Source organism: Pagrus pagrus, assembly GCF_965226575.1.
Source record: "Pagrus pagrus genome assembly, chromosome: 6".
NCBI classification, from domain to species: Eukaryota; Metazoa; Chordata; class Actinopteri; order Spariformes; family Sparidae; genus Pagrus; species Pagrus pagrus.
Window position 1 is genome coordinate 30507530 of NC_140190.1, and position 24745 is coordinate 30532274.

At 40.1% G+C, this 24745-nt stretch overlaps 1 protein-coding gene across 2 annotated transcripts in view; it reads left to right on the top strand.

Annotated features, from left to right (window-relative positions):
* The window catches only part of exoc2 (exocyst complex component 2), a 54743-nt gene extending 31048 nt beyond the window's left edge, over positions 1 to 23695 (top strand). Inside the window, exons 11-28 of one of the 2 annotated variants that reach the window (XM_084354525.1) lie at positions 1200 to 1318; positions 7608 to 7721; positions 8474 to 8598; positions 9011 to 9079; positions 9166 to 9323; positions 9431 to 9552; positions 10884 to 10945; positions 11312 to 11392; positions 12155 to 12214; positions 12961 to 13022; positions 13107 to 13176; positions 15273 to 15389; positions 17130 to 17271; positions 20919 to 20974; positions 21084 to 21206; positions 21425 to 21486; positions 22974 to 23033; positions 23151 to 23695. In XM_084354525.1, coding sequence (XP_084210651.1) covers positions 1200 to 1318; positions 7608 to 7721; positions 8474 to 8598; positions 9011 to 9079; positions 9166 to 9323; positions 9431 to 9552; positions 10884 to 10945; positions 11312 to 11392; positions 12155 to 12214; positions 12961 to 13022; positions 13107 to 13176; positions 15273 to 15389; positions 17130 to 17271; positions 20919 to 20974; positions 21084 to 21206; positions 21425 to 21486; positions 22974 to 23033; positions 23151 to 23244 — 1696 coding nt within the window. In that variant the 3' untranslated portion in view covers positions 23245 to 23695. Of the gene's footprint in view, positions 1 to 1199; positions 1319 to 7607; positions 7722 to 8473; positions 8599 to 9010; positions 9080 to 9165; positions 9324 to 9430; positions 9553 to 10883; positions 10946 to 11311; positions 11393 to 12154; positions 12215 to 12960; positions 13023 to 13106; positions 13177 to 15272; positions 15390 to 17129; positions 17272 to 20918; positions 20975 to 21083; positions 21207 to 21424; positions 21487 to 22482; positions 22948 to 22973; positions 23034 to 23150 lie in introns of those variants that run through there. The other variant, XM_084354526.1, reaches the window with a different exon arrangement.
* The last annotated feature ends 1050 nt before the right edge of the window (positions 23696 to 24745 follow it).

Consider the following 24745-nt stretch of genomic DNA (forward strand, 5'->3'; position numbering starts at 1 on the left):
TGATACTGTGTGAGCAGTGATTTCTCTATATTATTACAACATCACACACATACCAGGCCAGTACAGGTGTTGAAGATCAATAACATAAGCAAACATTTTATTCACATTTTACAACTAATTACCTCAATAGTAGGAGCTGTGATTCCATTTTTGGTTATTAATTGACTTAGGTACTGTACGTGCTGAAAATGGTAGTATGTATGATAAAGTATTGATGGTTCTGTTTTTTTTGTTCTGCTTCCACTTCCGGGAACCAAATATAGAAAACTTGGCTTTAAAGGCGCATTGCAGAGTTTTTATTTGCCTTCAGTTCTACTCACCAAAATACACTCTGTGTGTCTTGGAGATCTGACAAAAATTTTGAGTGGATTTACTTCCTTACATTTGCTCTGCTGATTTCTAAAGTATTTTCAATCTTGAACATGCTAGTTTTCTTCTTCTTCACTGCTTTGATAAGTGCTTTGCCACATATCTTTGCACTTTACCGGCACGTGTAGATCATCCATGTTGCTTGTGTGCCAGCATGATAACATACAAAACAGCGTAACTCTTGCTCAAAAACTTGACAGGGTACCTTTTGAATGATTCATATTGATTTGTAATTAATCGTTGAAGTTTTTTTTTTTTTTTTTTAACATAATCATTGAATATGCATGCGTCTCTGGGATATTTTTATCTTCTTTTTGTAATTTCATTGTAAGCGTCCATGTTTTTCTACTTCTTGATCTTTACTTGGTTTAGCCTTTTTGGTTATCCAAAATGTGGATAAGTGGATGCTGAAAGCCTTTTTTGGCTAAGGTTGACCTCTCTGTGAAATTTATATCTGAGCTAATTGTGAATTAATGCACTCTATACAGATTGAGGACAAATTAAATGAATATAAATGAATGTGGACATATACAGTAGCAAATGCAGATGCCACGAGGTATCTCTGATGAGTGATGAGCTTAGAGAGCAGAGTTTCCGAGACTTGGAGAATCTTTGCCAATGAGCATGAAGCTGTTATTTGCCTTTATCCTTCAGGAGTCGATAGTCAAATGTTGCTTCATAGAATTCTGAGTGTTCTGCTCCCTCCTCTTTCCTCTGATATCTACTGTACCTGCAAGCCAGCACCTCACCACAATAGGAGTATGTTTTCCTATTTTTTTTCTTCTTCATCTGTAAATTTAACACACCTGTGTGCTTTGTGCGTTGTGTAGGTACCTGTCTGACCTGCATGCTCCAGGCGACCCAGCATGGCTGTGCATCTACGCACAGCACAAGTGGATCCTGCAGCTGATGCAGAACTGCAGAGATGAGTTCATCGGTGGCCAGAGAGGTGACTAACTCACACAAGCACGCACATGTCTGAGCTAACTCACTTCACACATGAAGTGAAAAGCCTCTATTTAGCGTTTCCAATCAAGCGGCTGGTGGATGTCATGTGAGTCTGAAGGTAGCTGAGGGAAGAGAGAGAGCCAGCTGCCTCTCCGTCGTACCAGCTCTCTGCCTGCGCCCCCCCCTCCATCACCACCCGCCCCTGCCTGAGGCCCAACTGTTTATTTTTTCATGAATGTATGAATAAGATGAAAGTGAGGGAGCATTGGCTTTGGATTTGGATTTCAGGGCTTGACATGTTACTGCACACGCACACATACAAACTCTCTTTCTCACTCACACACAGCTTCACAGATGGATTGGAACAATTAACCCCAATTAAGCTGTTTCTCTGTTAAATCAGCCAGCAGAAAAATGTGAATGTGAAACCGTCCGCTCAGGAAGAACAGCGATTCACCAGACACACACGCACACGTACACTCACACTCACACTCCTACACCCATACTTACACAAAGGCACCCATACAGATACATTGTGAGTGGGTGGCTGCTTCACATAGTGCAGCTGGAACATAAACATGTCTAATGCTAAGGGTAACAGTGGTTTCCGGGGCTCAGGCTTGATGGATCTGGGGGTTGGTTTGCTCCCTGCCTCTCCACAGTTAAATATCATCTTGATTATCATGTCAGGGATGGCCCCCTTTTCACTCCACACGTGCATTCCACAGCAGAGCAACATGTGGCAGGGAGTGAAGCTGCAATTGCATGCAAATCACATGCAACCCAGGTAGAAAATTGCTGCTTTGCAAAAATGCACTGAAACACATAGTGAGAAATGCACATTTACAGTTAGTTCATTTACTTTAATATAACAGTAAAGGCCATATAAAATGCAACTTTTTAGTTCAAGAGGAACATTAGGGCTGGATTGCACCAACAAGGTTTCACCTTAAAATCAGATTAAATCATGGTTTAAGTTTAAATTCTGTTGCACCAAACTTTAGACTCAGTTTAGAATTAAGACAGATTAAATTTAAACCTCTCTTTAAACCTCAGTTTAATTTTTACTCTAAACCAAGTTTAAATTTAATTCTGTTGCACCAGACCTTTAAACTCCAGTTTAAACTGTGATTGAGAATTAATTTTAAACTGACAGTTGGGAAGGTTTAACTTTAACAATGGCTGCATTTTTGAGGTGGATAGAGCAAAATAATGAAGTTCCTCGAAGAAAATTGAGAGACAGCCTCAATCCTCTTGAATTTTATGATGAAGAGGAATTTTTGGTGAGATACCGGTTTACCAAGGAAACAGTTTTGGAGCTGAACAGGAAGACTGGACCAACTGTCAAACATAGCAGTGACAGAAATGCAGCTGTACCACCGATGCTACAACTCCTGGTTGCCCTGAGGTTCTACGCTACTGGCTGTTTCCAGAGGGTGGATGGAGACCTGTTCGGTCTACACAACTGAACTGTTTGCCGTATTGTCAGCAGAGTGTCTCGGTCCATTGCATCTCGAAGAACCAGTACATCCGATTCTCTCCAACAGTGGAAACCGTGCTGTTGTCCGTTTTCTTGTCTTCTATTATTTGCCCACATTGCTCCATTAATTCGGTCAGCAAGTGTTTTTCAAAGGAGGAAAAGTGTGAGCCTCTCTGCCGAGCCATAGTAACGTATCCGATCTGTCACAAGTGACGTTAGGCTAACGTTTTTGCTAGCTAGCAACAATGTAACGTTTGCTGTAAAAGCACCCATTGAAACAGTCTCCCTCTTTTTTTTATATAATCCGGGGCCCTGACAGCACGCTTCCGATGTAACCTATATATTTAATTGCTTATTTAATTATTAATTTTAATTTCGATATCCACAAGTATCCCTATTGATTTAAATCAGTTTAAACTAAGTTTAAATTCAGTTAAACTGAGTTTTACTAAACTGAGATTAATTTTAAATGGTGCAACAGAGCTCTGCTTAATTTTAAACCTGGATTAACTCATTTTAAACCTAGTTTTACTAATCTCTGATTAGAGCTAATCTCAGATTAAATTAAACCTTGCTGGTGCAATCCAGCCTAGGTCAAACAATATTCTATATAATATACAATGCTGACAATATATAAATAAACAAAATAAACATTTGTTAGTGTCTTCCAAAATGACTTCTCCAAACAAGTCTCCTGAACTGCCACATCTCTGGGTAAGCTCATTTAGGTTTAGCCAACTAAAGCTGCTTGGTTAAGATGAGAGAAAGATCACCTTCATATTTAAAAAAAACCAAACTTGACTGTTTCTAGCAGTCAAGACCTGAGTTTGAGTTTGCTAAGGCTTTTCTGCGGTGGTGTTAATAACATCACACTACCTCCGCGTCTGCCACCAAGAGAGGACAGACATCATCCGCACAACCACATGAGGTCACTTGTAATGAAAATGTAAATGAAGGTTGTTTTAAAGGTACCCTGTGAAGTTTTCTCCTAAATAAACACAATTCTGTTTACATTTGGTGTTTCTCATCAAAACATTTGCAAAACAGAATTTTTTGAGAGTGACACAGAAGGTTTTTCAGGCTTCCAACTTTTGGGGCACATAGAGCACGCTCAGCAGTCGTTCTCTTGGAAACATTTTCATTTTTATTGGACCAAATATAACTTCTAATAACACAAAAAGTCATGTTGGAGTGTTTGTGAGCTCTGAAAATTGAATTCAATGTTTGCCAGCTGTTTCTTTTGGGGAAAAAGTATTTTCGGTCCAGTGGTCATCAGGGCTGCAACTAATTTATTATGATTATTTTGATTTTTGATTCATCTGTCGATTATTTTAATGATTATTGGTGTAGCCTATGAAATATCAAAAAACTGAAAAATGCTCATCTTCAAATTCCTCTTTTGTCCAACTAACAGTCCAAATCCCAAAAACTGTTCATTCACTATCATAGATGAAAAAGACAAGCAGCAAATCCTCACATTTAAGGAGCTGGAACCAGCAAATATTTTATGTATTTGCTGCTTGAAAACTACTTAAAAGATGAATTGATTATGAATATATCTGACAACAAATTTTGTTTGACTAATCGATTAATCTGCTAATCAACTATTCCACTAATCATTGCAGCTCTAGTAATTGTCATGTGGTCTGCAATTCTGACTGTGGCCACTAGGCTAGAAACACCTTATAGCCCAGCGTTGTTCCTGGGATGGTGGCCTGGGTGCTAGTAAGGGCACACAATCCAAACACAATGGGGACCTCATCTAAACAGCATGACTACTAGTCAGAAACTCCAAGGGTACCCTGTCATATTTCAGCAGTTGACCAACAATGTCATCTTTCTGTGAAAATAGCACAAAATCCTTCTCTTTCATCATTTCCTCTCTTGCCTGCTGTCTCCTGTCCCCTCTGCTGTCACACATTACAGAGAGCCCCTCTATCCCCACCTCTTCCCCTCATGCACACATACACCTGGTAGCTATTTACCATCCCCGCTCTTTGCTGCTCACCTCTCGCCCAACTACGAAACCTGTGCCTCTTGAAACATCCCTCCACCCAGGCAGCCCTTGAACAGCCACCATCATGAAACCACATCCACTACATTCCCCCAACCCCAGTCTTCCTCCCCCTCCCTCCCACCCTCACTCAAATGGCCAGAATCCCCCTTACGGGTACCTCACAGCCTCCCCCTCTGCAGGCGGCCTCCTGCTCTTCCTCCTCGTATCACATGTACCAGCTCAGTGTATTTATAAACCATCTTTTATGCTATTGTCAGCTTCACACGTGGCAGGGATTATTCCTCTGTGATGGATCACTCATGTTTGCACAAACTAATGTCATATTATGTCTCTTGTGTTTCTCAGTCCAGAATATGAGGTCATTGGTCGTTCTGGTGTAGTTATGATTCCATTAACTACCATAAATTGTCTTAAACGTGAAATAGATCCATCCGTCTCTGTTGGAACAAAAGCCTGAAGTTTTCTGGTGAGGAAGCAAAGCAGCACAAGTTGCTTCCGTATGTCTAAACACTCCCGTCGCGCCCCGGTGCTGCAATCTGACTCTGCCCGATTCAATTACAAACTGCAGTACTCTTACTTCCTGAACAGCGCTTCTTCTGCCAATATCAATACAATTATCAGGAAATTTTGTTCATAGGAAAATAGGTTTGTCAGTGAACAATTAGAGGGGTTTGAGTGTTCGTATATGAAACATGCGGTTGTGATTTTAGGCTCAGTCGGTACCATTCTGGGAGAAACGTGTTAATTATTATACTTCAATTAGAATTGTAATCATGTGTTTGCATGTGTATTGGAGCAGGCAGGTATATTTAATTTTTTAGACTTTTTTTTCTCCTCAAAGAGCAAAAAAGCTGGTGAAAGAAAGCAATAAAAAATACAAAAAACAAGCTGAAATAAAATGCTAACACAGTTTGTGGGGTAAAACTGATAGTTATCCCCTTTTATGTCTTTACTTTTGTTTACCAGACACATCTTCTCAGCTGTCAATGCTTCAAAGTAACTTTAATTGCCATTTAATCTGGTGGTTCTCTAGTGTTTAGCAGCAGGAAGCGTAAAAACTTTTGGCTCTGTGAGGACAAAAAAATATGAATGGGAAGTTTAGTTTTATTTTTGCGTAAATTACAAAATAAACAAATAACAAGAATAACAAATGATATACAGTGCAAGAAGAGGCAAAAGAGCCTGTGGCAATATTTGAAGCCTCAACCTAAATAATGTTAAAGTATCACAAAGTTGTTTTTAAGAAAATCAGAACACTTTATTAACATACAAAGAATCATATGAAAAATGTGAAAAATGATGTGTGTTCTATTTTCGTTTGTGTGGGTGGCAAGCTAAATTTAAACAGGGGGAGGAAGATGTGTGTGTGCGTGTGTGTGTGTGTGTGTGTGTGTTTAGAGAGAAGCATGCATGTGTGTGGTCAGGGTAAGTGACCCCTCGAGGAACAGGAACTCCTCCGACCTGCGGAGAAGCATCAGACCTGATGAGGAAGTGAGCAGGTGACACACATTGTCTCAGTGTCTTCAACACACGCACACACAGCGGTTCCTGTATTTTAACCTTCAGACTTTTAGTGAGAAACAACACAGCAGCATGAAGATTAGTTTGAACACGTAAAGCCGCCCTGCACACACATAAACACTCACACCTAAACTGTCACACACACACATACACATTCTAAGACTGGCGGGGGTTCAGCTGACACCTGGATCAACAGCAGCTCTCATCCCTGTAAAAAGAGAGGAAAACATCTCAGAGACGGACGGCACAGCTCTATAAGGGCTGTGTGTGTGTGTGTGTGTGTGTGTGTGTGTGTGTGTGTGTGTGTGTGTGTGTGTGTGTGTGTGTGTGTGTGTGTGTGTGTGTGTGTGTGTGTGTGTGTGTGTGTGTGTGTGTGTGTGTGTGTGTGTGCGTGTGTGTAACGTGAGAACGCTTAGTGTGTTTACAGATTCAAGTGACTCAAATGAAAATTTCCTTACATTTTCTTGTCTGGAGGTCTGTGTTGTGTGCACAGCCGGCTAAACCACATTTGCTCCTTTGCTTGGGGATTTCTCAATACTTGCTTACACACTGCATTCAGTCTGTGACTCACCAGAACACTCTTCACCGTGTGTGTCAGACACATGTTTTGGAAATGTGGCCATCCGTTTCTCTTCGTTCAGACAAACAACATGTAGGCGTATTGCAGTGTTGCACGAACTCGTCTGCAGAGTTTCATTTTCATTGTAGTAAGTTTGACCCCCTCTCTGTGCTGCACTGTTTCACTTTCATTCCTCTTTGTCGACTTTCACCCCCTCTTTACTTATCTTAAAGTCATCTCATGGAGTCATTGCACTGTAGTTATCATCTCACTTGCCGAAATAGGAGTGTGTGGTTGCAGAACGACTCGCTCATTCGTCGCTGCTGCAAAGCTCCCTGTTGCCATCTAGTGGAGCTCTGGTTTTTGCCTGAGAATCAGACGTAACTGAGCCCAGTGTGGCCGACATAAACCCACTTAACCCCGGTGCTCACAAAGCCCAGAGCTCTGTTTCCTCACCCTGGAAACAACGGGACATTCTCTCAGCTGCGGGCCACGGCAGAGACAGATCAGAACACAAATAAAGAAAGGCCGAGAGGGGCGAGGGAGGATTGTTTGGTGTGAAAGCCTGCTGAGCTTATTGAGGAATGTGGAATTATGAAAATGGCTTATTTGATTATTTGATATCTCAAGTATGTGTTTCTCTTTCCTCCGAGTTCATTTCTCATATCTCGCCCCCCTCCCTCCCTTTCTCCTCCTTTCGTTCTGTCTGTCAGTGGGTGTTGGAACCGTGGACTCGGAGGGGGATACCCGTCCGTCGGCCCTAGGCAGGCTCAGCCACACAGCGTCTCTGAAGAGAGGGGGCAGTCTACGAACACCTCGACCCAGCAGTGAGCGCCACAATCATCCTACACCTCACCAACACATACGGTGCTGAGGAGGGGCTTCCCTGTTTTAGGCTCCCTCTGACTGTGCCTTTGTTTGTTTGTTTGTGTGTGTAACACTTCTTGTCATATACAGTGCTTAGGGGAATCACATTATATGAGTCGTGCGTAAGGGAGCTGCAGTAAAAGTACAAACATAAACAAAGCTGTTGTACCTGGAAGTTAAATATTTCCTCCTGCGATTCTTTGAAGCACTCTGACTTTTTAAGTCAGTGCGGTTTGCTGGTTCATCCTTTAAACCCCCTAGCACCTTCCAGTACATCATAGATGAGTATTTAGTGTAAGTGGATTTGTGTTAGGGTTGGGCAATATGGCCTTGAAATAATCCTGCAGTATTTTTAGGCTTGTTGTGTTTACAGTACATTTTATACTTTGATATTCTGAAATCTCCTCAAAGGCACTTCATAAATACTAGGAATGGATGACCAAATCAAGTATCTTATTGTTTTTGAACAAATACCTCATTTTTGATTTTGCAACAATATTGTAAAGATGGCTATTGTTACTAAAATATTAACACAATAAGATGTTTGATAAATACTCATCAGTAATGTGGATATAATGATTAGTTTGTAAAGACAAGTATTAGAACAAGAAGATAGATGATGTATAGCCTCACATCAGAGTAACGATATAATATTGTATATATTGCCCAGCCCTTGTTTGTGTAGTACAGTATGTTGCTGTCTTCGTTGCAGCCTGGCGTTTTGAAACCCCGCAGCAGGTGCAGTTTGTGGAGAAGCTGTCGGATGTGGTGATCGGTCAGTTGCCCAACTTCTGGAAGCTTTGGATCTCTTATGTTAACGGAAGTCTTTTTAGTGAGGTAAATACTAGTGACAATGTTTACCAGTGACAAAAAACACATAAAGGCTGTTCATACCTCACATTAACATGCATCCTTGGTGATCCAATCACAAGTGGACAGCTCTGAGTCCACTTCAGATGGATTCACCCTAATCACAAACAATTTTTCCCCCTTACCTCTCGAGGCACATAACCCTTCAGATACAGGGTTTGCACATGCAAGTCGAACATTGAGGGGATGGTCTGTCTTTATACTGGGTTCTCGTTTCTGGAACTTTAATTTGATCGGTCTCACAAAAGTTCTATCAATAGTGCGGTGTCAGCTTTGGAATGAAGGCAAAAAAACATATTTACAAAATAGAAACATTTAGGGATGATGTGCCTGGATGATTTGTTTGAATTGCGGATGATAATATTTTTTTCTTCTGCAGACTGGAGAGAAATCTGGGCAGGTGGAAAAATCCAAGAAGAATGCCAGACAGAGACAGAACGACTTTAAAGTATGAATCATTGTGACTGTCATACTCACTTTCATTTTTGAAATGAACATCAGATTTAGTTTGTATGTATGCTGTGTGTTTTATAGAAAATGATCGAGGAGATGACTCATAGGCTGGTGAAGCTCGTTCGGGGGGCTCTTCTCCCGACCACCCTGCCACAGACAGAGCTGAATCTTTATGGAGGCTGGGAGAACAAGACAGAGCTCACTGGAGCCTGGCTGACACAAATCATCCACACCGTCAGGTTGAACATGTGTCTCATTGATTATGTGCAGTTCTGATATCACTCCATGCCTACCATACCATTTAATGACCTATCTCTCTCTGCTGCCTCTGCTGTCTCTCATCCAGGGGTTGCCATGATGCTCTGTCTGCTCTGGAGATCCCAAATGATTTGCTGCAGGTGATCCAGGATCTGCTGCTGGAGATGAGAGTTCACTGCCTCATGGTGACTCTGCTGCACACTACAGAAGGTGAGGGAGGACTCTGTGAGCTGGAACAGTCACGCAGGGAAGAGGGTATAAGTACAGCTTAGACATTTAATGGCTAAGTTCTCCCAAAAATGAAAATGTAGTCATTATCTACACACCCCCACACGGACTTTCCATCTCAACTGTTCCTTTAAGATCTGAGTGCGAGTGATCATCTAAAATTAACAAGATTTTCGAATGATTAGTTTCTTTCGAAGTTAATGGATTTTGTCCCCAGGCACGTTATGATATGATTTATCCATGTCATGTCATTTTATGAACAAAATACAGATGAGCTGCTGATTATGCACCGCAGTCATCTTAAACACTTCATGGCAACAACAGAATTTTTGCTGCCAATGATATTTTGATCATCCATTATCACCTCGATTTTGGTATTTTAGATTTTTGAATTCTCTTTCCATCTTTTATTTTAAATACTAAAAAGAAAATGAGTAAATGCTAAATAACATAGTAATAAAACTAAGCAGAATATTGTTTTTACGACTTGTTCACACTGGAAAACTAAAGACTAAATGTTAAACATTGGAAGCACTGTATATGTTTCTATTGTTGAAGTAAAATGGTGGTGTATGTATTCAAGATTGACAAATGACATGAAATGATAAAAAACATAAATAACAAACACCATATGCAAAGGCTGGCCCCATGAATGTTTTTCAGGGCAAGTTAGGAGGGGATTGAAGGAATGTGGACTGCAAGCATTATATCAATTCTTGTTAGCACAGAATGGTCAAGTATATTAGTTTCTTGTGTACTACTGCTGTAACAATTGGTATATATTAGTATATAATACATAATGTATACAAGCAGTATGTCTTGTTGAATTGGAACACAGTCAGAGATCGTAAGTGCAGATTTATAACACCATTCTTAAATGCAAACGCAGCACAGGGAGTAAAGAGACGTACCTGTTTTTGCTCCATTCCTTTTTTGAGTATTTTGCGGTCAGTGTCCTCAACTGTCACCTTTTACCTCTTACAACTTCCAGGGAAGTAATGGAGAAAGTGTTATGAGACTAAAACCAGACATGCCAGTTTCACTTGTGGTTAGTCATGGTCATTTTTAGAAGAGTGACTGGTTTTCACTTAACTTTCCACCTCACTCGCATCAAATTGTGGTCTCGACACGAAGAGTTTGATTTTATATCCTGTTGGTGCTTTCCCTCAGAAATCCTTAATTCTGCCTAATTTCAATTCATTGTAACAAGCCTTCAAGTGGTCACGCTTCAAATGTTGAAAGGCTTCAGTAAACTGCAGAAAGGTTTCAGGTAATTGTCTCTTGATTTATTTTTGTGCTTTTTACACACTCAGATGTCAAGAGGCTCGCTGAGAAGGAGGACTGGGTGGTTGATAATGAGGGAATCACCAGCCTGGTAAGGATGAGTTATCGTATCAAGAAGCATGTCATATCATAATGAGTAATGATAGATACTCCAGCAAACTGTCAGTCCCATGTCAGATATTCCCTCAGAGACACACATCAATATCAGTATTGCACTTTAAATGATTGTTTTTGTATCTAGGTCTCTTTTTATTTAAAAACAAGAAAGAAAATATTTTTAAAAAAAGATTTCAATTGATTTTTGTGTCGTAGAGCATTCCCTCACACCTTTAAAGATAAAGTGTAATGTGTTTGTGTTGCTGTCAAGGTTGAGGTTGCCAACCTCATATGATGAAGTTGAAATGGATATCTTCAGAAGGCAGTTTTCATAATCTGTGTGTTCTTGTTTTATGCGCAGCCTTCACAGTTTGAGCAGTGCATGGTCCAGATGCTGCAGTCACTCAAAGAGCCTCTGGAGATCAAACCAGGAGAAATAAATGTGAGAAAATCGCCTGCAGTCATCAATACAAATAACTAGAGTAGCAGAAGAATCTGTTGGATCATAACCACAACTTGCCTTGTGACGCCTCATGGTTTGAGTGCTTGCTCTGCTACGTCAGTGTCCGTCATCTGTTTGGCCAGTCAACATTTGTTTCTAACACACTTTGAATATCCCATACTTGAACATCTTCCATTGCAGAGGGCACTGGTGTCAAAACGTGCACTGTCAGTACATACTGCTTCCTTTTAGGATGTGTCAGAGCTGAGAACGAATAACAACATTTTTTAAAAATTGGTCAAATTCATTCTTTATTCTCATCATTTGCATAAAGCAAGCATATTTGTCCACTCCCATGTTGATAACAGTATTAATGATTGAAAAATATCCCTTTTAGGTAAATTTAGAACAGATAAAAAATGTGTGATTAATTTGCAGTTAATTGTGAGTTGACTATAGACAACAATGCGATTAATCGTGATTTAATATTTTAATCAATTGACAGACCTAGGTATAATATAAATTCAGAAATATTTATTTATTTATTTCCATTACTGAATAAACAAGCCATTCTCAGAGGAGAGTAAGGTCCCCACAACACATGGTGCACCTTCATAAAGAAACTGGAAAGAAACCGTATGAGATTGTGCTCAATAAACACAACATATCATTGCAATAAAAACACACACCATTTAATACCAGGTTGACTTGAACAGGATAGTGGGAATTTTTTTGATGTTGTTTCACTGTGTTTTTGATCAGGTGCTGCAGTTGGATCAGGTCCAGGATCAGGCCACAGAGCTCAGTGTGAGCATCATGAAGGTAAGATCTATCAGCCTGCAGCCAAACTGACAGATATGGTCACATTGTGGATGCTTTGAACAGCATGGAAAGCAGTATTTACATTCACGTTTTTATTATGGGACGTCTTTCCTTACTTGAATCGAGGTCTAAGGACAGAGGAGGCCCTTCACCGTCCACTGTACAGATTGTGAAGCTCACTGAGGCAATGTGATTGTGATCTTGGGTTATGAAAATGAAATTGATTTGATTTGACAAACTACCTTGCACACAGTTGAATCATCTTTTTCCATGATGTTATTTTAAAGTGTGCACATGTCAGTCATGTAAAATGCATGTTTTGATGCTCTCATATCTCGATTATAACAACACTTTCACTAACATTAGGTTGGAGACCTAATTTCCCTGTTGGACCACAGACTACAACAAAAAAAATATTTTGCCTAATAAAATAAGCACACCAGGAATGTCAGCTATGTCGAAGCTACATGTTTCTAAATGTTACAGTTACAGCTGAAAATGAAAACAGAAATAAACAAATTTGCAGATTTCACATAGCTCTGCAACGCAAATCAACCAGTTGTCTACCCGGAAGTGCTACTGTTAGTGCGACATCGTACTGATTTGTTCTTTCATAAAGGAATAAACGCTCCACTGAAGCACTGACTCACCTTTAGTTACCTCACATCTAAATCTGCCCTGAGCTGACAGAGTTCATCATAAAGAATAAGATGAGGTCATGATCTGTTTTCATTTGTTTGACTCAGGTTTTCATAAACTGCTTGGAGCAGCTGAGCACTAAAACAGATGGAGACATTGATATAGCTCAGTAAGTATTTTCACTGTATGATATCTTTGGTTCTAATGTGCTCAACTGTGAAAATATGTTAAAATCTCTCATGTTTGTGTGCAGCAACATTTCAGTGGACCTGTCCTCTCCAGATCGGTTTCCTGGCGTTCAAGAAGGCTTCAGTCCAACATCTGTAAGCGTGATGTTTTTTTAAAATTATTTCCTCTAAACTGTTTGGGGTTTATGCACCTGAAATCCTCCATGTGGCGTCAACAAAGCGTGGGCTCTCTCCTCCACACAGCCAGACAAACACGTGTGTCACTCATTCAAACCACGAAATGTTATCAGGCTGTTTCCTGGTTGTGGACAAGAAGCAGATACATCCTCATTTCCTGTAACTAGTATGAGATGCTAGAGAAGGGGGTTAAGCGCAGGGGAGGAGGACGAGGAGGACGATGAGGAGGAGGAAGAGCAGGGTGTAGAGTGCTTCTGGTAAAGGGAAATGGAGCAAGATGCAGACGGGGTTTCCCCAGCCTGAATATCTGTAGCTGGGTTAGGCAGCCCGACTCGAGTGAGTGCAGCTGACCAGAGTTAAAACTGGTGTCAGTTATGATATAACTGTTTGTGTTTGTCCATTTGTCAAGCTAGAGACCACCACATACATATGAGGACATGACATGACTTCATCAGCCCTCTAAAGTCTCCTATCTTGTCTGTAGGTCTGCCATCTTTGTTAGACCAAGTGTGAAAATTGCTGCTGATGACGACATCATTTGTGGTTGTCAATATGTAGGTTAACCATTCTGTCATCACACTTCAGTGTTTGTGTTTGTTCATTTGTATGAAGTGCTGTGTGTTTGTGCTCTTCTGTGTATTGTTTGGGAGCACCAATTTTAGTATTAGACTTTGAGAGCGAGGACATTTTAGAAAATGAGGACATTTCATTTTCAGAACATGTAAGATTAAATTTAGAGAGTCATATTGAAGATTTGAGGTAAATTTTGACATTTTAGAAAGTTGGGCATTTTTGCAAAGGGTATTTTAGGACATGAAGAATGTTTGAGGAAAGTGAGGACATATTTGCAAAGAAGTAAAGACACTTGCCAAGAGATATTATAAAATGTCCCTTTTTAAGAAAATGAAGACATTTTGGGAAAAGGAGGACAGTGGAATACAGAGAACAATTTTGAGGACTGAAGATAATTATAAGTGAGGACAAGTTTGAAAATGTCAGCCATTTCAGGAAACTGGGAACATTTCATTGAAGTATTTTAGTTAACTAAAGACATTCAGAAAAGTGAGGACATTTTGGGAAAGGGGGTTTGTTATGAAAAGTGCGGAGATTTCAGAAAAATTAAAGACAGTTTCAGAATGTGAGGACATTTGTGGAAAGAGAACACATATTAAGAAGATGTGGACAAGTTTAAGATGTGAAGATAGAGCCTTTTAGAAGGTGGTGTATTTTTGGAAAGGACATTTTCAGTAAGTGAAGATGTTTTAGAAAAGTGAGGACGACTGTTGAAAGAGAGGACAATTTTGGAGGGTGATGATATTTTAGAAAGTGAGGACAAGTTTAAGAGTATTGAAGAGTACATTTTGCAATGCAAGGTCAGTTCAGTTAACTAAGGACATTCAGAAAAGTGAGGACATTTTGTGAAAGGGAATAAAATAAGAAAAGTGTGGAGATTTTAGGAATGCAAAGACATTAAGAAAATTAGGACAAGTTAAAGAAGTGACAACACTTGAAAAGAGAGAACTTTTAGAAAGTGGGATATTTTTGGAATGGACATTTTAAGAAGGTGAAGAAGTTTCTTAACAAAGTGAATGCAATAGTGGAGAGGGGGGACATTTTTGGAGAGTGAAAATATTTAGAAAATGTGGACAAGTTTGGAAATTCTGCAAGAGACAGAAAGGCAAAGGTATTTCTCCAAGTGATAAAAGTTTTAATTAAGGACATTTTTTGGTAAGTGAACTAATGTAAGGAAATTTTACATAGTGAAGAGTGTGGACATTTAGAAAAGTAAAGACAAGTTTGGAGGTGAGGAAAGTGAGAACATTTTAGTTGAGGTGGGATATTCAGAAAAGTTCATACGTATTTGAGAACGGGGGACATTTTAGGACAATGAGGACATTTTGTGCAGTCTTCACTTCTTCTAATAATGTTGTAGCCAGGTTAAAGGTAAGGCTTGGTGTCAGGCCTGTAGTTGTGATGGTCCAGGTCAGGGACTGGTGAACACATTCAGTCCCTGAGAGTCCTCACAAGTTTAAACCTTTTTTGTGTGTGTACAGGAGCAGCGTCTACTGATCATCCTCAGTAACTGCCAATACCTGGAGAGACGCACCTTCCTGAACCTGGCCCATCACTTTGAGAAACACGGCTTCACGGGGACCGAGAAGATCACACAGGTCAGCACCACACTATGTTAATTATCATGTCACATTTACAGCTGTGTTTTAGAATAACTGGAGACTTCAGGTAAAGACAGAAGTACTCTGTGTCACTCTGCTGATGAGAAGTGTGTTGTGTTGTCATTTAAAATAAAGCTGATGAGAGATGCTCACTCTCTTCTGAGCAGAGATATGACTCCTCTGTAAAAAGAAAGTAAAGGTCATGGATGTATTAGAAGCTCAGCTCAACTTCTTCGCCCCTTTTTCTTCTTCACACATACAATGACACACACTCACACAACCGAACACAATGACTAATGGCTGAATCACAAAGAAGGGTTCAGTTGGTTTTCCTGTAAAAACAAGTGAACATCATTTTCTTTGAAAGATTGATTTCTTTTACTTATCTTGTGTTTCTCTCTTTTTTTTTTTTAATTTGATTTTAATCTTCAGATATCAACTCCACTATTAATAGAGCTTTGAATTCCCCTGTTATGTCTGTACCATACAACACAGTGAAAACTGTGAAAGATTGCAAATTTTAGAAAATAAAGTCACAAATGCTACAAACAGGTTTTTTTCATTAAAAGTTCTCCCATCACATATAGGGCTGCCTGACAACTCAGTATTAGCATTTATTTATCAATTGACTTTAATCCGAAAAACATATTGATGACGCATCATGAGACACAATTGTTTTTTTTTTAAAAACGGTTAATATTTCTAGGAAAGTGATTATGTTCATTTTAAAAAATCCAAACAAAACAAGAACAGTCATCAAAGTTTTCGTTTTCACACATTTGATGACTTGCTAATAAGTCATCATTCATTAATTTCAGTCACTGAACATCCTTGTCATTATTTTAAATACACTTGTCATATCTTTAGTACTGGAATTCTTGTTCTTGTTAGTCAGTTGACAGAAAATGAACTGACAACAATTTTGATAACCAATTAATCACTGTTTATTAGTGAAAAATGCCCAAAACATTTTCCATTTCCAGCTTCTGAATTTTGACAGTTTGATGCTGTTTTCTGTTTTGTATCATATAATTATTTTTTTGTAGGATTTGGACCATTGGTTGGACAAGATGTCAACATGGCTCATACAGATACAGGATATCATAATCTACGTTTGAGGATTTTCACTCTGGTTGTCAGAAGCTCTCAACATACAAATACCGGGTGCCGGGATTTGGATTTGAAAGACGATCGTAATGAGCTTTCAGTTTCATTAATTGATTTTAAAAGCAAGATCTGTGATTTTCCCAGTTTTTTTTTTCTGTCCTTCCCTGCATCCTTGCCCGCGTCCAGAGGAACAAAAAACATCACTTCAAAGGCAACACAGTCACTATCAGCTGACTGGCACTGGCCAGAGATGTTGGGCTTATTTTCTTTTTCAGCGATCCTTTGTTGTTGAGAGGCTTGACACGGAACAGATATATTATATTGTATTATATTTTGTTGTTTGTTGTTGAATCACTGAAGGGTGGTGTTGTTTGATGAAGAATTTAAATGTAAATGATAGTTGTTGGCATAAAACCAAGGATTTGTTGATCTTCACAAGCCAGATGTGACAGTCTAACAATGGTTTAGCTGTCATTGCTGAAAAAAATGCAGTTGGAGATGGATTATGTGTCTCCTGATGAATAGATTGATTCGGCATGATTTGACTGTGAAGTGGCAATAAAAAAAGAATCTTGGGTACTTCCTGTCTTCATTTACCTGTGGTAACATTATGTGTCGTTGACCTGCCAGGTGAGTGTGGACGCTGTACGACAGCTGGACAGAAATCTCTTCGAGGGTTACATTGAGAGACGAGCCGACCCAATCGCAGGCTCTCTGGAGCCGGGAATCTACGCTGGATACTTTGATTGGAGAGACTGTCAAACACCTACAGGTACTGTTCACCACACTCACTGAGAGCTTCTGAGTCTGCATGCTGTCCTTGTGATAAAACCTGGGATATATGTCTGAGATGATGAAGGGAAATCACCTGCAGCAACCGCTTACTGACCCTGGTATTATCAGACATTAGCCTGTGGCATGGGAACTTGACATATCTGGTGTGATCTGTGTTGTTGTGGTTCTCATGTGTCATGTGTGGAGTACATCTCTTTGATAGCTTACTGTCAACACCCCTGACAACATCACTCTTTTGGTCCCCCCAAGAGTCTCGTGGCCTTTGTGTTCAGCTGTGGGTGTGCAGCGATATGTGTGTGTGTGTACACATGAGTTTGATTTGACTTTTTGCTCACCAGATGCACTCCAAACCCAGGTGAAACTTAAATGTGTATATGTGGTTTACCTTCGCACAGGATGTGAAGCAACATGTCAGAGTGTGTGTGTGAGAGCTCTGGGTGAGTCCTCAGATGGGCAGCAGCTTGTTACACAGCTTTAAGATGCAGCATTGATCGAAAGTCAGGCCTTGCTCTGGTTTGTTCCTGTCGCTGTGAGTTTGTGTGTTTGGGCTGCATGTGAAAGAGGAAGATTTTGGACACTAAACCACAGATCTAGGATATGAGACTTTCACTTGTTGCTCTTGTGTGTGGGACTGATGTTGGTGTGTGGGTGCTGCAAGGCATTAGAAATCCAGTTTCAGTACTTTCAGTCTGTTGTTGTCTCTTTTTGTTTCACTGTTTGATGCAACACATTAACTTTAGTCTGTCCTTTATATCTTTATCTCATCACAGAACTGAGTAAAGTAAAAAACAATATTGATCTTAATAAGAAAACCCAAGCATTATCACACTTCCAGCTCCATCTATTTACATTATTTGATCTTTGGGGGCACCTTATTGGTAATCATTTTAGAGACAAACATGTCATGAAGCAAGAATGAAGGAATTAAGTTGTCTCGCACACATTTCTATCACAAATGACAGTGGTCCAGATATTTTTTAAAGGAGCAGTTCCACCAAAAATGAAAAATCAGTCATAACTTACTCACCCCCAGGCTGATGGAAAGTCAGGTCAAGTTTTATAGTCCACAAAACATTTCTGGAGCTTCATAGCCAAACAGTGTGTCAGCATTCTCCTAAACAACTTAAGTAGCTGGGGAATTTTTTAAAACATAAAAACAACTGACAAAACAAAAAATCTCCACGTACAGCTCATCCCAAATCGATAAGAAAAAACATAATTTACACCCATTTTCAACCCAGAATCTTCACTGTAGCGCTAAAAGCGCCAGCACGCACCCTGTCTGGTTGGTGCACAAACTCAACCGTGTGTCGAGAGTGTAAATAAAGTCTTTTCGAATCAGTTCCAGAGACTTGGATTACACGAGACTAGCTGTATGGAGCCTTTTTTGTAATTTTTTTGCTGTGAAGCTCCAGAAATGTTTTGTGGACTAAGAAACTTCACATGACTTTCCATCAACATGGGGTTGAAGACATAAAGACTGAACTTTCATTTTTGGGTAAATTGTTCTTCCCTCATTAAAACTTTGAAGATTTCAATGAATAGCCACTTAAATTCATCCATTTATCTATACAGTTAGCTTACCTTTTTCCCTCTGGGATCAATAAAGTATTTCTGATTCATGTATGCTTGGAACGATGTGTGTCTGACTTGTTATTTTCCACATGAAAAGTATCATTTCCACATTAAAATGATCATAAATCTATTCGTACCTCATTAAAAATTCCAGAATATATGCAAATGCCATTTTTTTTCATTTATTAAGTTTTCCTGCTGGACACAAGGGGCTCTATCTTACGCTTGGCGCAAAGCAATGCACAGCGCAAGTGTCATTGCTAGTTTCAGACATTGTCATTTTCAAGCCCAGCACCCATGTTGTGTAAATAGCAAATGTATCTGCGCCTACCTGTGCGCCCCTGGGTGTGTTGGTCTTAAAGTGAGGTGTGGTCAGGTGCACTGATGGCGGATTGCTATCTTGAGACACCAGAAAGTGACAGCGCCATAGACTGACAAAAAGTTGGTCTAAAGTCAAAAGAGCACGGTCTGTTTCCTGATATTTAAAGGTCGCATTAGATGCGCCTACACAGGTGGGTTCACACCGTTCATACACTCTGATTTTATGATTTGCGAGGTTGCTTTCAGTAATTTTAAACATTTCTATGAACGCAGTCATGTCACTGTAACAAATGTCGTGGCTCATTTAATCAGCAAAACTAAAAGCTGCAGTTATAACTCTCCAAAGGAAACGAGTCAGGAGTTTTAAATAATCAATGAAGTTCATCAGCTCCTCGTGCACAAATACGCATGTTAATGTAGAGATACACATATTATTTCTGCTGCTAGAGGCTTGCTGCAGGTAATGTCATTAATATTTTCCTCATTAAGGATGTATTTCTCCCCTCATCCCACCTCTTAGTGATCAGGACTTTTTATGACCCGTCTCATGTAAGGGAAATTCTCCTTGTTGAGGTAGATAGTTGCTAATTCTCCAAAGAATTTTCGACTCAGCGTGATGAATCAGATCTCTTTAATACATGCAGCATGGACCATGTGCTATAGACCTTCTAAATAATGTCTCCCACTTCAGTCCATTCTCAGTGTTTGTGGACTGGAGGCTTCAAGTTTCCATATCACACTTGTGTTTGCTGAGTATTGGAACAGGATTGGCTTCTAAACTTTTTGTGATGTCACAAACCATGGTTTTAAACCCGCCTTGTAAAATCTTTTGGATTATCAGTGAGCTCAGAGAAAATGTACGCTTCGAGCAGTGAATGTGAAAACAGCCTTCTAATGGTGTCAAATGGTGAACATAAATCATTCTACACAGTGAAGCTCAAACATTCAACTGTAGGAACAAGAAGAAAAACACAGTTTTGACTGGAGGTGGACACAATACTGGTGTTAGCAGAGCCCATTAAGACCTACACTATAATACCTTTACATTATTTACCTTCACTGTGGGCAACTGCTTGTCTTCTCCCTGGATCACTACAACTCACAACTACAACAAAGATTAGATTTTTCTTAATCATGAATAATCAGAGATGGCTCTTTTTTTATCCTTTGATTTTTAAAGGCTATAAAGATATGTTTTTTGCTGTTTACCAAAACTCTTGGTATCAATAGAAACAACTACTCTTTCTTCCATCATTTTCATCTAGAGATTTTATAATGTAGAAAATCTGTTCACCAAAAGAAGCAAAAGGCCATGTGTGTCAGAGCAGACCTTACACTGCAAATTTCTTTGATTCTTCTCCAAAGACATTGGCAGCTTATGATGCACATCGAAACACCTTCACCCGTTGTTTCCCGTACAGGCCCACACACCAGCGGCAGTGTTCACCACTGTCCTATTTCACACTGCAGTCACACAAGTGTGTTCTCTGGGCATCAGTCGAGTCAAATGACGCGACTATGCGTGATGCAGCTTCCGTGTTTTACGCTCCTGACCTGCCTGCAGCTTCACACGCTTTCTGTTATGTCACATTTTTTTCTCAACAAATGTTGAAAGTGTCCGCGTGGTGAAGGAAATGTATTAATTATTTGGTTTGATTTAGCTTTCTCAGCATCTCATCATCACATTTCTTTTAATTTTTGTTCATGTTGTTCCTTCCTCTCCCTCAGGTGTGAGGAACTACCTGAAGGAAGCTCTGGTCAACATCATCACAGTTCATGCTGAGGTACAAAAAGCCTACACACCATGAACACTACTATGTGCTCCTTTTTATCCAACCCTGCATTAACCAGGTGTGTTTCTGTCTCCTCTGTCTTCTCATTCATGTGTCTCAGGTCTTCACAGTCTCTAAGGACCTGGTTCCTCGGGTTTTGTCTAGGATTGTTGAGTCAGTTGCAGACGAGATGTGTCGCCTTATGCAGTGTGTGTCCTCCTTCAGCAAAAACGGAGCGCTGCAGGTACTCACTGACACGAACACAAAGCAGTTTCTCACTCATACTAAGACCCTGACTCATAAGTCGACCCCCACACTTGTCGGGGATTTACATGTTGTTTCTGATAAGGCCAGATTTCAGTTCAAGCTGCCAACTGCTGACAGTTGAAGATATTCATTTGATTTCATCTGCTCCTTTTTTTTTTAAACCCCCCTCCCCCCATCACCCTGCTTTGTCCTCAGGCTCGACTTGAACTCTGTGCACTGAGAGATGCCATCGCTGCATACCTAAATTCTGAAAGCAAGTAAGTTCAGCACACAAACACGCATTCGCATTGTGGCACAGACGGGAACTCACATACGTGCCTGGTGATTTATGGCAGCGAGTGTCACAAACATAAATCTTAGCAGTCGCACATCCCTCACTACAATCCCTATTTATGTTACTTGGTGGGTTTTAGAAAGGAAGTGAAAGTAATCTGGTTCTGCTGTGTGCATGCACTGGTGTGTGTGTGTGTGTGTGTGTGTGTGTGTGTGTGCATGTATGTCTGTGTACATGTATGTGTTCATGTGGGCCGGTCAGTGTTGAAGCCTGGAAACACACTCAGACTTAAGGCCTTTACACACAAGGACGAGACGAATAAACGTTGCATATATGTGAAATCCTCGCCTGTGAATATGCCGAAACAAACAAATATCAAACTGTGCACACCAGCAGCGACGTGAATTTGCAGCACTGGTTTTATCACTATAAACTGATACTTACCACAGACCAAGCAGGACAGGGACTGGGGTCGCACTACAGCGCTGATCAGCTCGCTGACAGGTTGAGAGAGGACTCATTCAGCGGGTTCATCTCAGCTGACTGTCCCGGGGCTCCAGTCTGGTCCGTAATGAAGTATTAATACATTAAAACATCAAAGTTACAAACCAACCAACCCTTCGAGGCAGCGGTAGATTTTTATTTTTTTTGTTTAACCTTTATTGTAGCAGGAATATTCCCACTGATGTTCAGAATCTCTTTTACATGGGAGTCCTGTCCAAGACAGCAGCACAAAAAGTTTTGCATAAAAGAAACAAGCGACTGACTTGAAACAATCAGCAGATTACATCAAGACAATAAGCTCAGCAGCTCCTATGTTCTGTGGGCTAAAAGTGCTGTTATCAAAGCAGTCTGGTGAATTTGAAGAGAGCACAGGTAGTCATAACTTTAGTTCCTCTTTTGTAAATCCCACATATGTAGCAGCAATCGAGGTCACCTTTGTCACATTTCCTTTATAATTTTGTGTCCTTTGTCATAGAATACACGTTGATGACGAACATAAACAATCAACAGGACTGCCGTTGTCATCAGTTGAGACGTGACGTCCATTTCCCACAACACAATTGATGTTGATGCCTTCAGTCATTGTGCAGAAGTGCAGAAGAACTGACCTCACTCCAAAGAAAAACTATGCTGCTTTTTGATGAAGGTTCTCAGTCATCCAGGTCATGGTAAATCTAGTTGCTGTATTGTAGGCAACTGGACTTGTTTCAGTTTCTTGAAGACGTACTGAAACAATTCCAGTTGCCTACAACACAGCACCTAGATATGCTGCTATTTCACCGTGTACGATTCGCTTTCTGTGTGACACTACTTGAGATAAAAACACCGGATCAAAATGTTGAAATGTGAATAAATGGCAAGAAAAAAAAGTGTGTAAAGGCCTTTACTCTGAACTGTATTTTCTGATTTCCACTGTTAATAAACATGTTTTTTAAGATAAGTTTTATCTGAGTTTCTCGTTTCTAGCGCCAGCTTCAAACTGGCGTTGGACGCCCTTCCTCAGCTGCACAGCGGAGGCGATAAGAAGTGAGTCTCATACTAATCAGTGTTACTAATAAAACTGGCTGTGACCTTTTACTGTTTGTTTCATGATGTAAAGATTAATTTCACATGATTCATGTTTTTTTTTTATCTCTCCTGCAGGTTATTGGAGGAGCTGTTGAACAAGTTTAAAAGCAGCATGCAGCTCCAGCTCACCTGCTTCCAGGCCGCCTGCATCCAACCTGTGAAGAGATAAACTCAATCTACCACTACACTGCACTGTCTTTGTCTCTTATCTAGGTGCAATCACCTCAACTCTATCTCTTCAGTTAACACTTTTTGTTTACTCATCTCTTTTTCCAGTGTCACTTTCAATTCCTGCTGCACCAGATTGGACACAAACTGCTCTTCATCTAATCTCAACGACACTAAATATGTGATTTCATTGTTACTGTGCAGGACAGTCCCAGACATGTCATTATGCTAATCACATACAGCCAGTCATGCAGCTTACAGACAATGTGCAATGGCTTACAGGCTTTTTTAAAGAAAGTGTAGGGTCAGCAGGAGGATGAAGGCTGTAACTGAGCTGGAGTCTCTGCTGTCTCTGCTCAGACTGAACTAATCTGTCCTAAGAATGTGTTGATGTTGATTCTCTGTACTGTGCCATCTCTGTAGCCAATAAAGTCAGAGAGCTTACTGTTTAACTGATGTGTTTTGACCGTGTCACAGCAGATCAAGTTTGTGTGGTTGTCACAGAACTGTGCGTGTTGAATCTTTCAGTTATTCTGAGCTCTTTTTTACTTAAAAAGCTGAGCTATATGTTCACTTTTTATTTGATGTTTTCAGCACTACTATTACTAATAGTAATAGTTTTTTTTTAATTGCCACTTGATTTATAATTTTCTTCATTACAAGGTATAATGCAGGAGATGCTACACTAACAGACATTGAAAACCAAACACGGTAATAACTGAGTTGTTGTTAGTCACATTATTTCCCAAATTGGCGACTCATCTTCATACCTTAATGACTGAATAGGTAAATTGTCAACATATATCACCATTTCCAAAACAACATGACCGTTGCAGCATAGTAATGACAGATTTTCCGGAACTTTGGCGTACAGTCACAGTTGGGTTTAGGCAACAAAATTACTTGGTTAGGTATAGAAAAACATTTATTTGGCATGTGGGTGTCAGGGGCGCTTCGGGCAGATTCGACCATGTACACCCAAGATACAAACCATTTCGTGAACAACGAAATTTGCCACGCTGCTCGACAACTTTTCATCGTTAAGCTCTTTACAGACTGACCAGGTTTGAGATGGATCATATTGATCTCCAAGGAGGAGCTTGTTCTAGTATAATCCTTGTTAATGGCCAAAATTACACTCAAATTACAAAATAAATCTTCAACGGTTGACTTCCTGAGAGATAAGTTGTTAGTTATATTGTGAATATATCTGCAGAATCATCACTTCTCAGTCTTCCTGTCTAGTCTTTAAACTTGTCTACAGATTCATAAGTCACACACACTGTTTTGCATTAGTTTGTAGACAGTTGGTGTGTGTGCATTATGGTTTTAACCAGTGAGGTTTAGCCATTCATCTCTGGAGCTCCAGCTTCACTCACACTGTCTGGCTCATCAGAGTCTATCTCTCTGGGAGGAGAGTGCTTGCAGGGCGTATGCAGGGTGGGGACGGTGCAAGCCGTTATTATTAATCAGGGTTGCGAACAGAAGAAGCTGTAACTGGA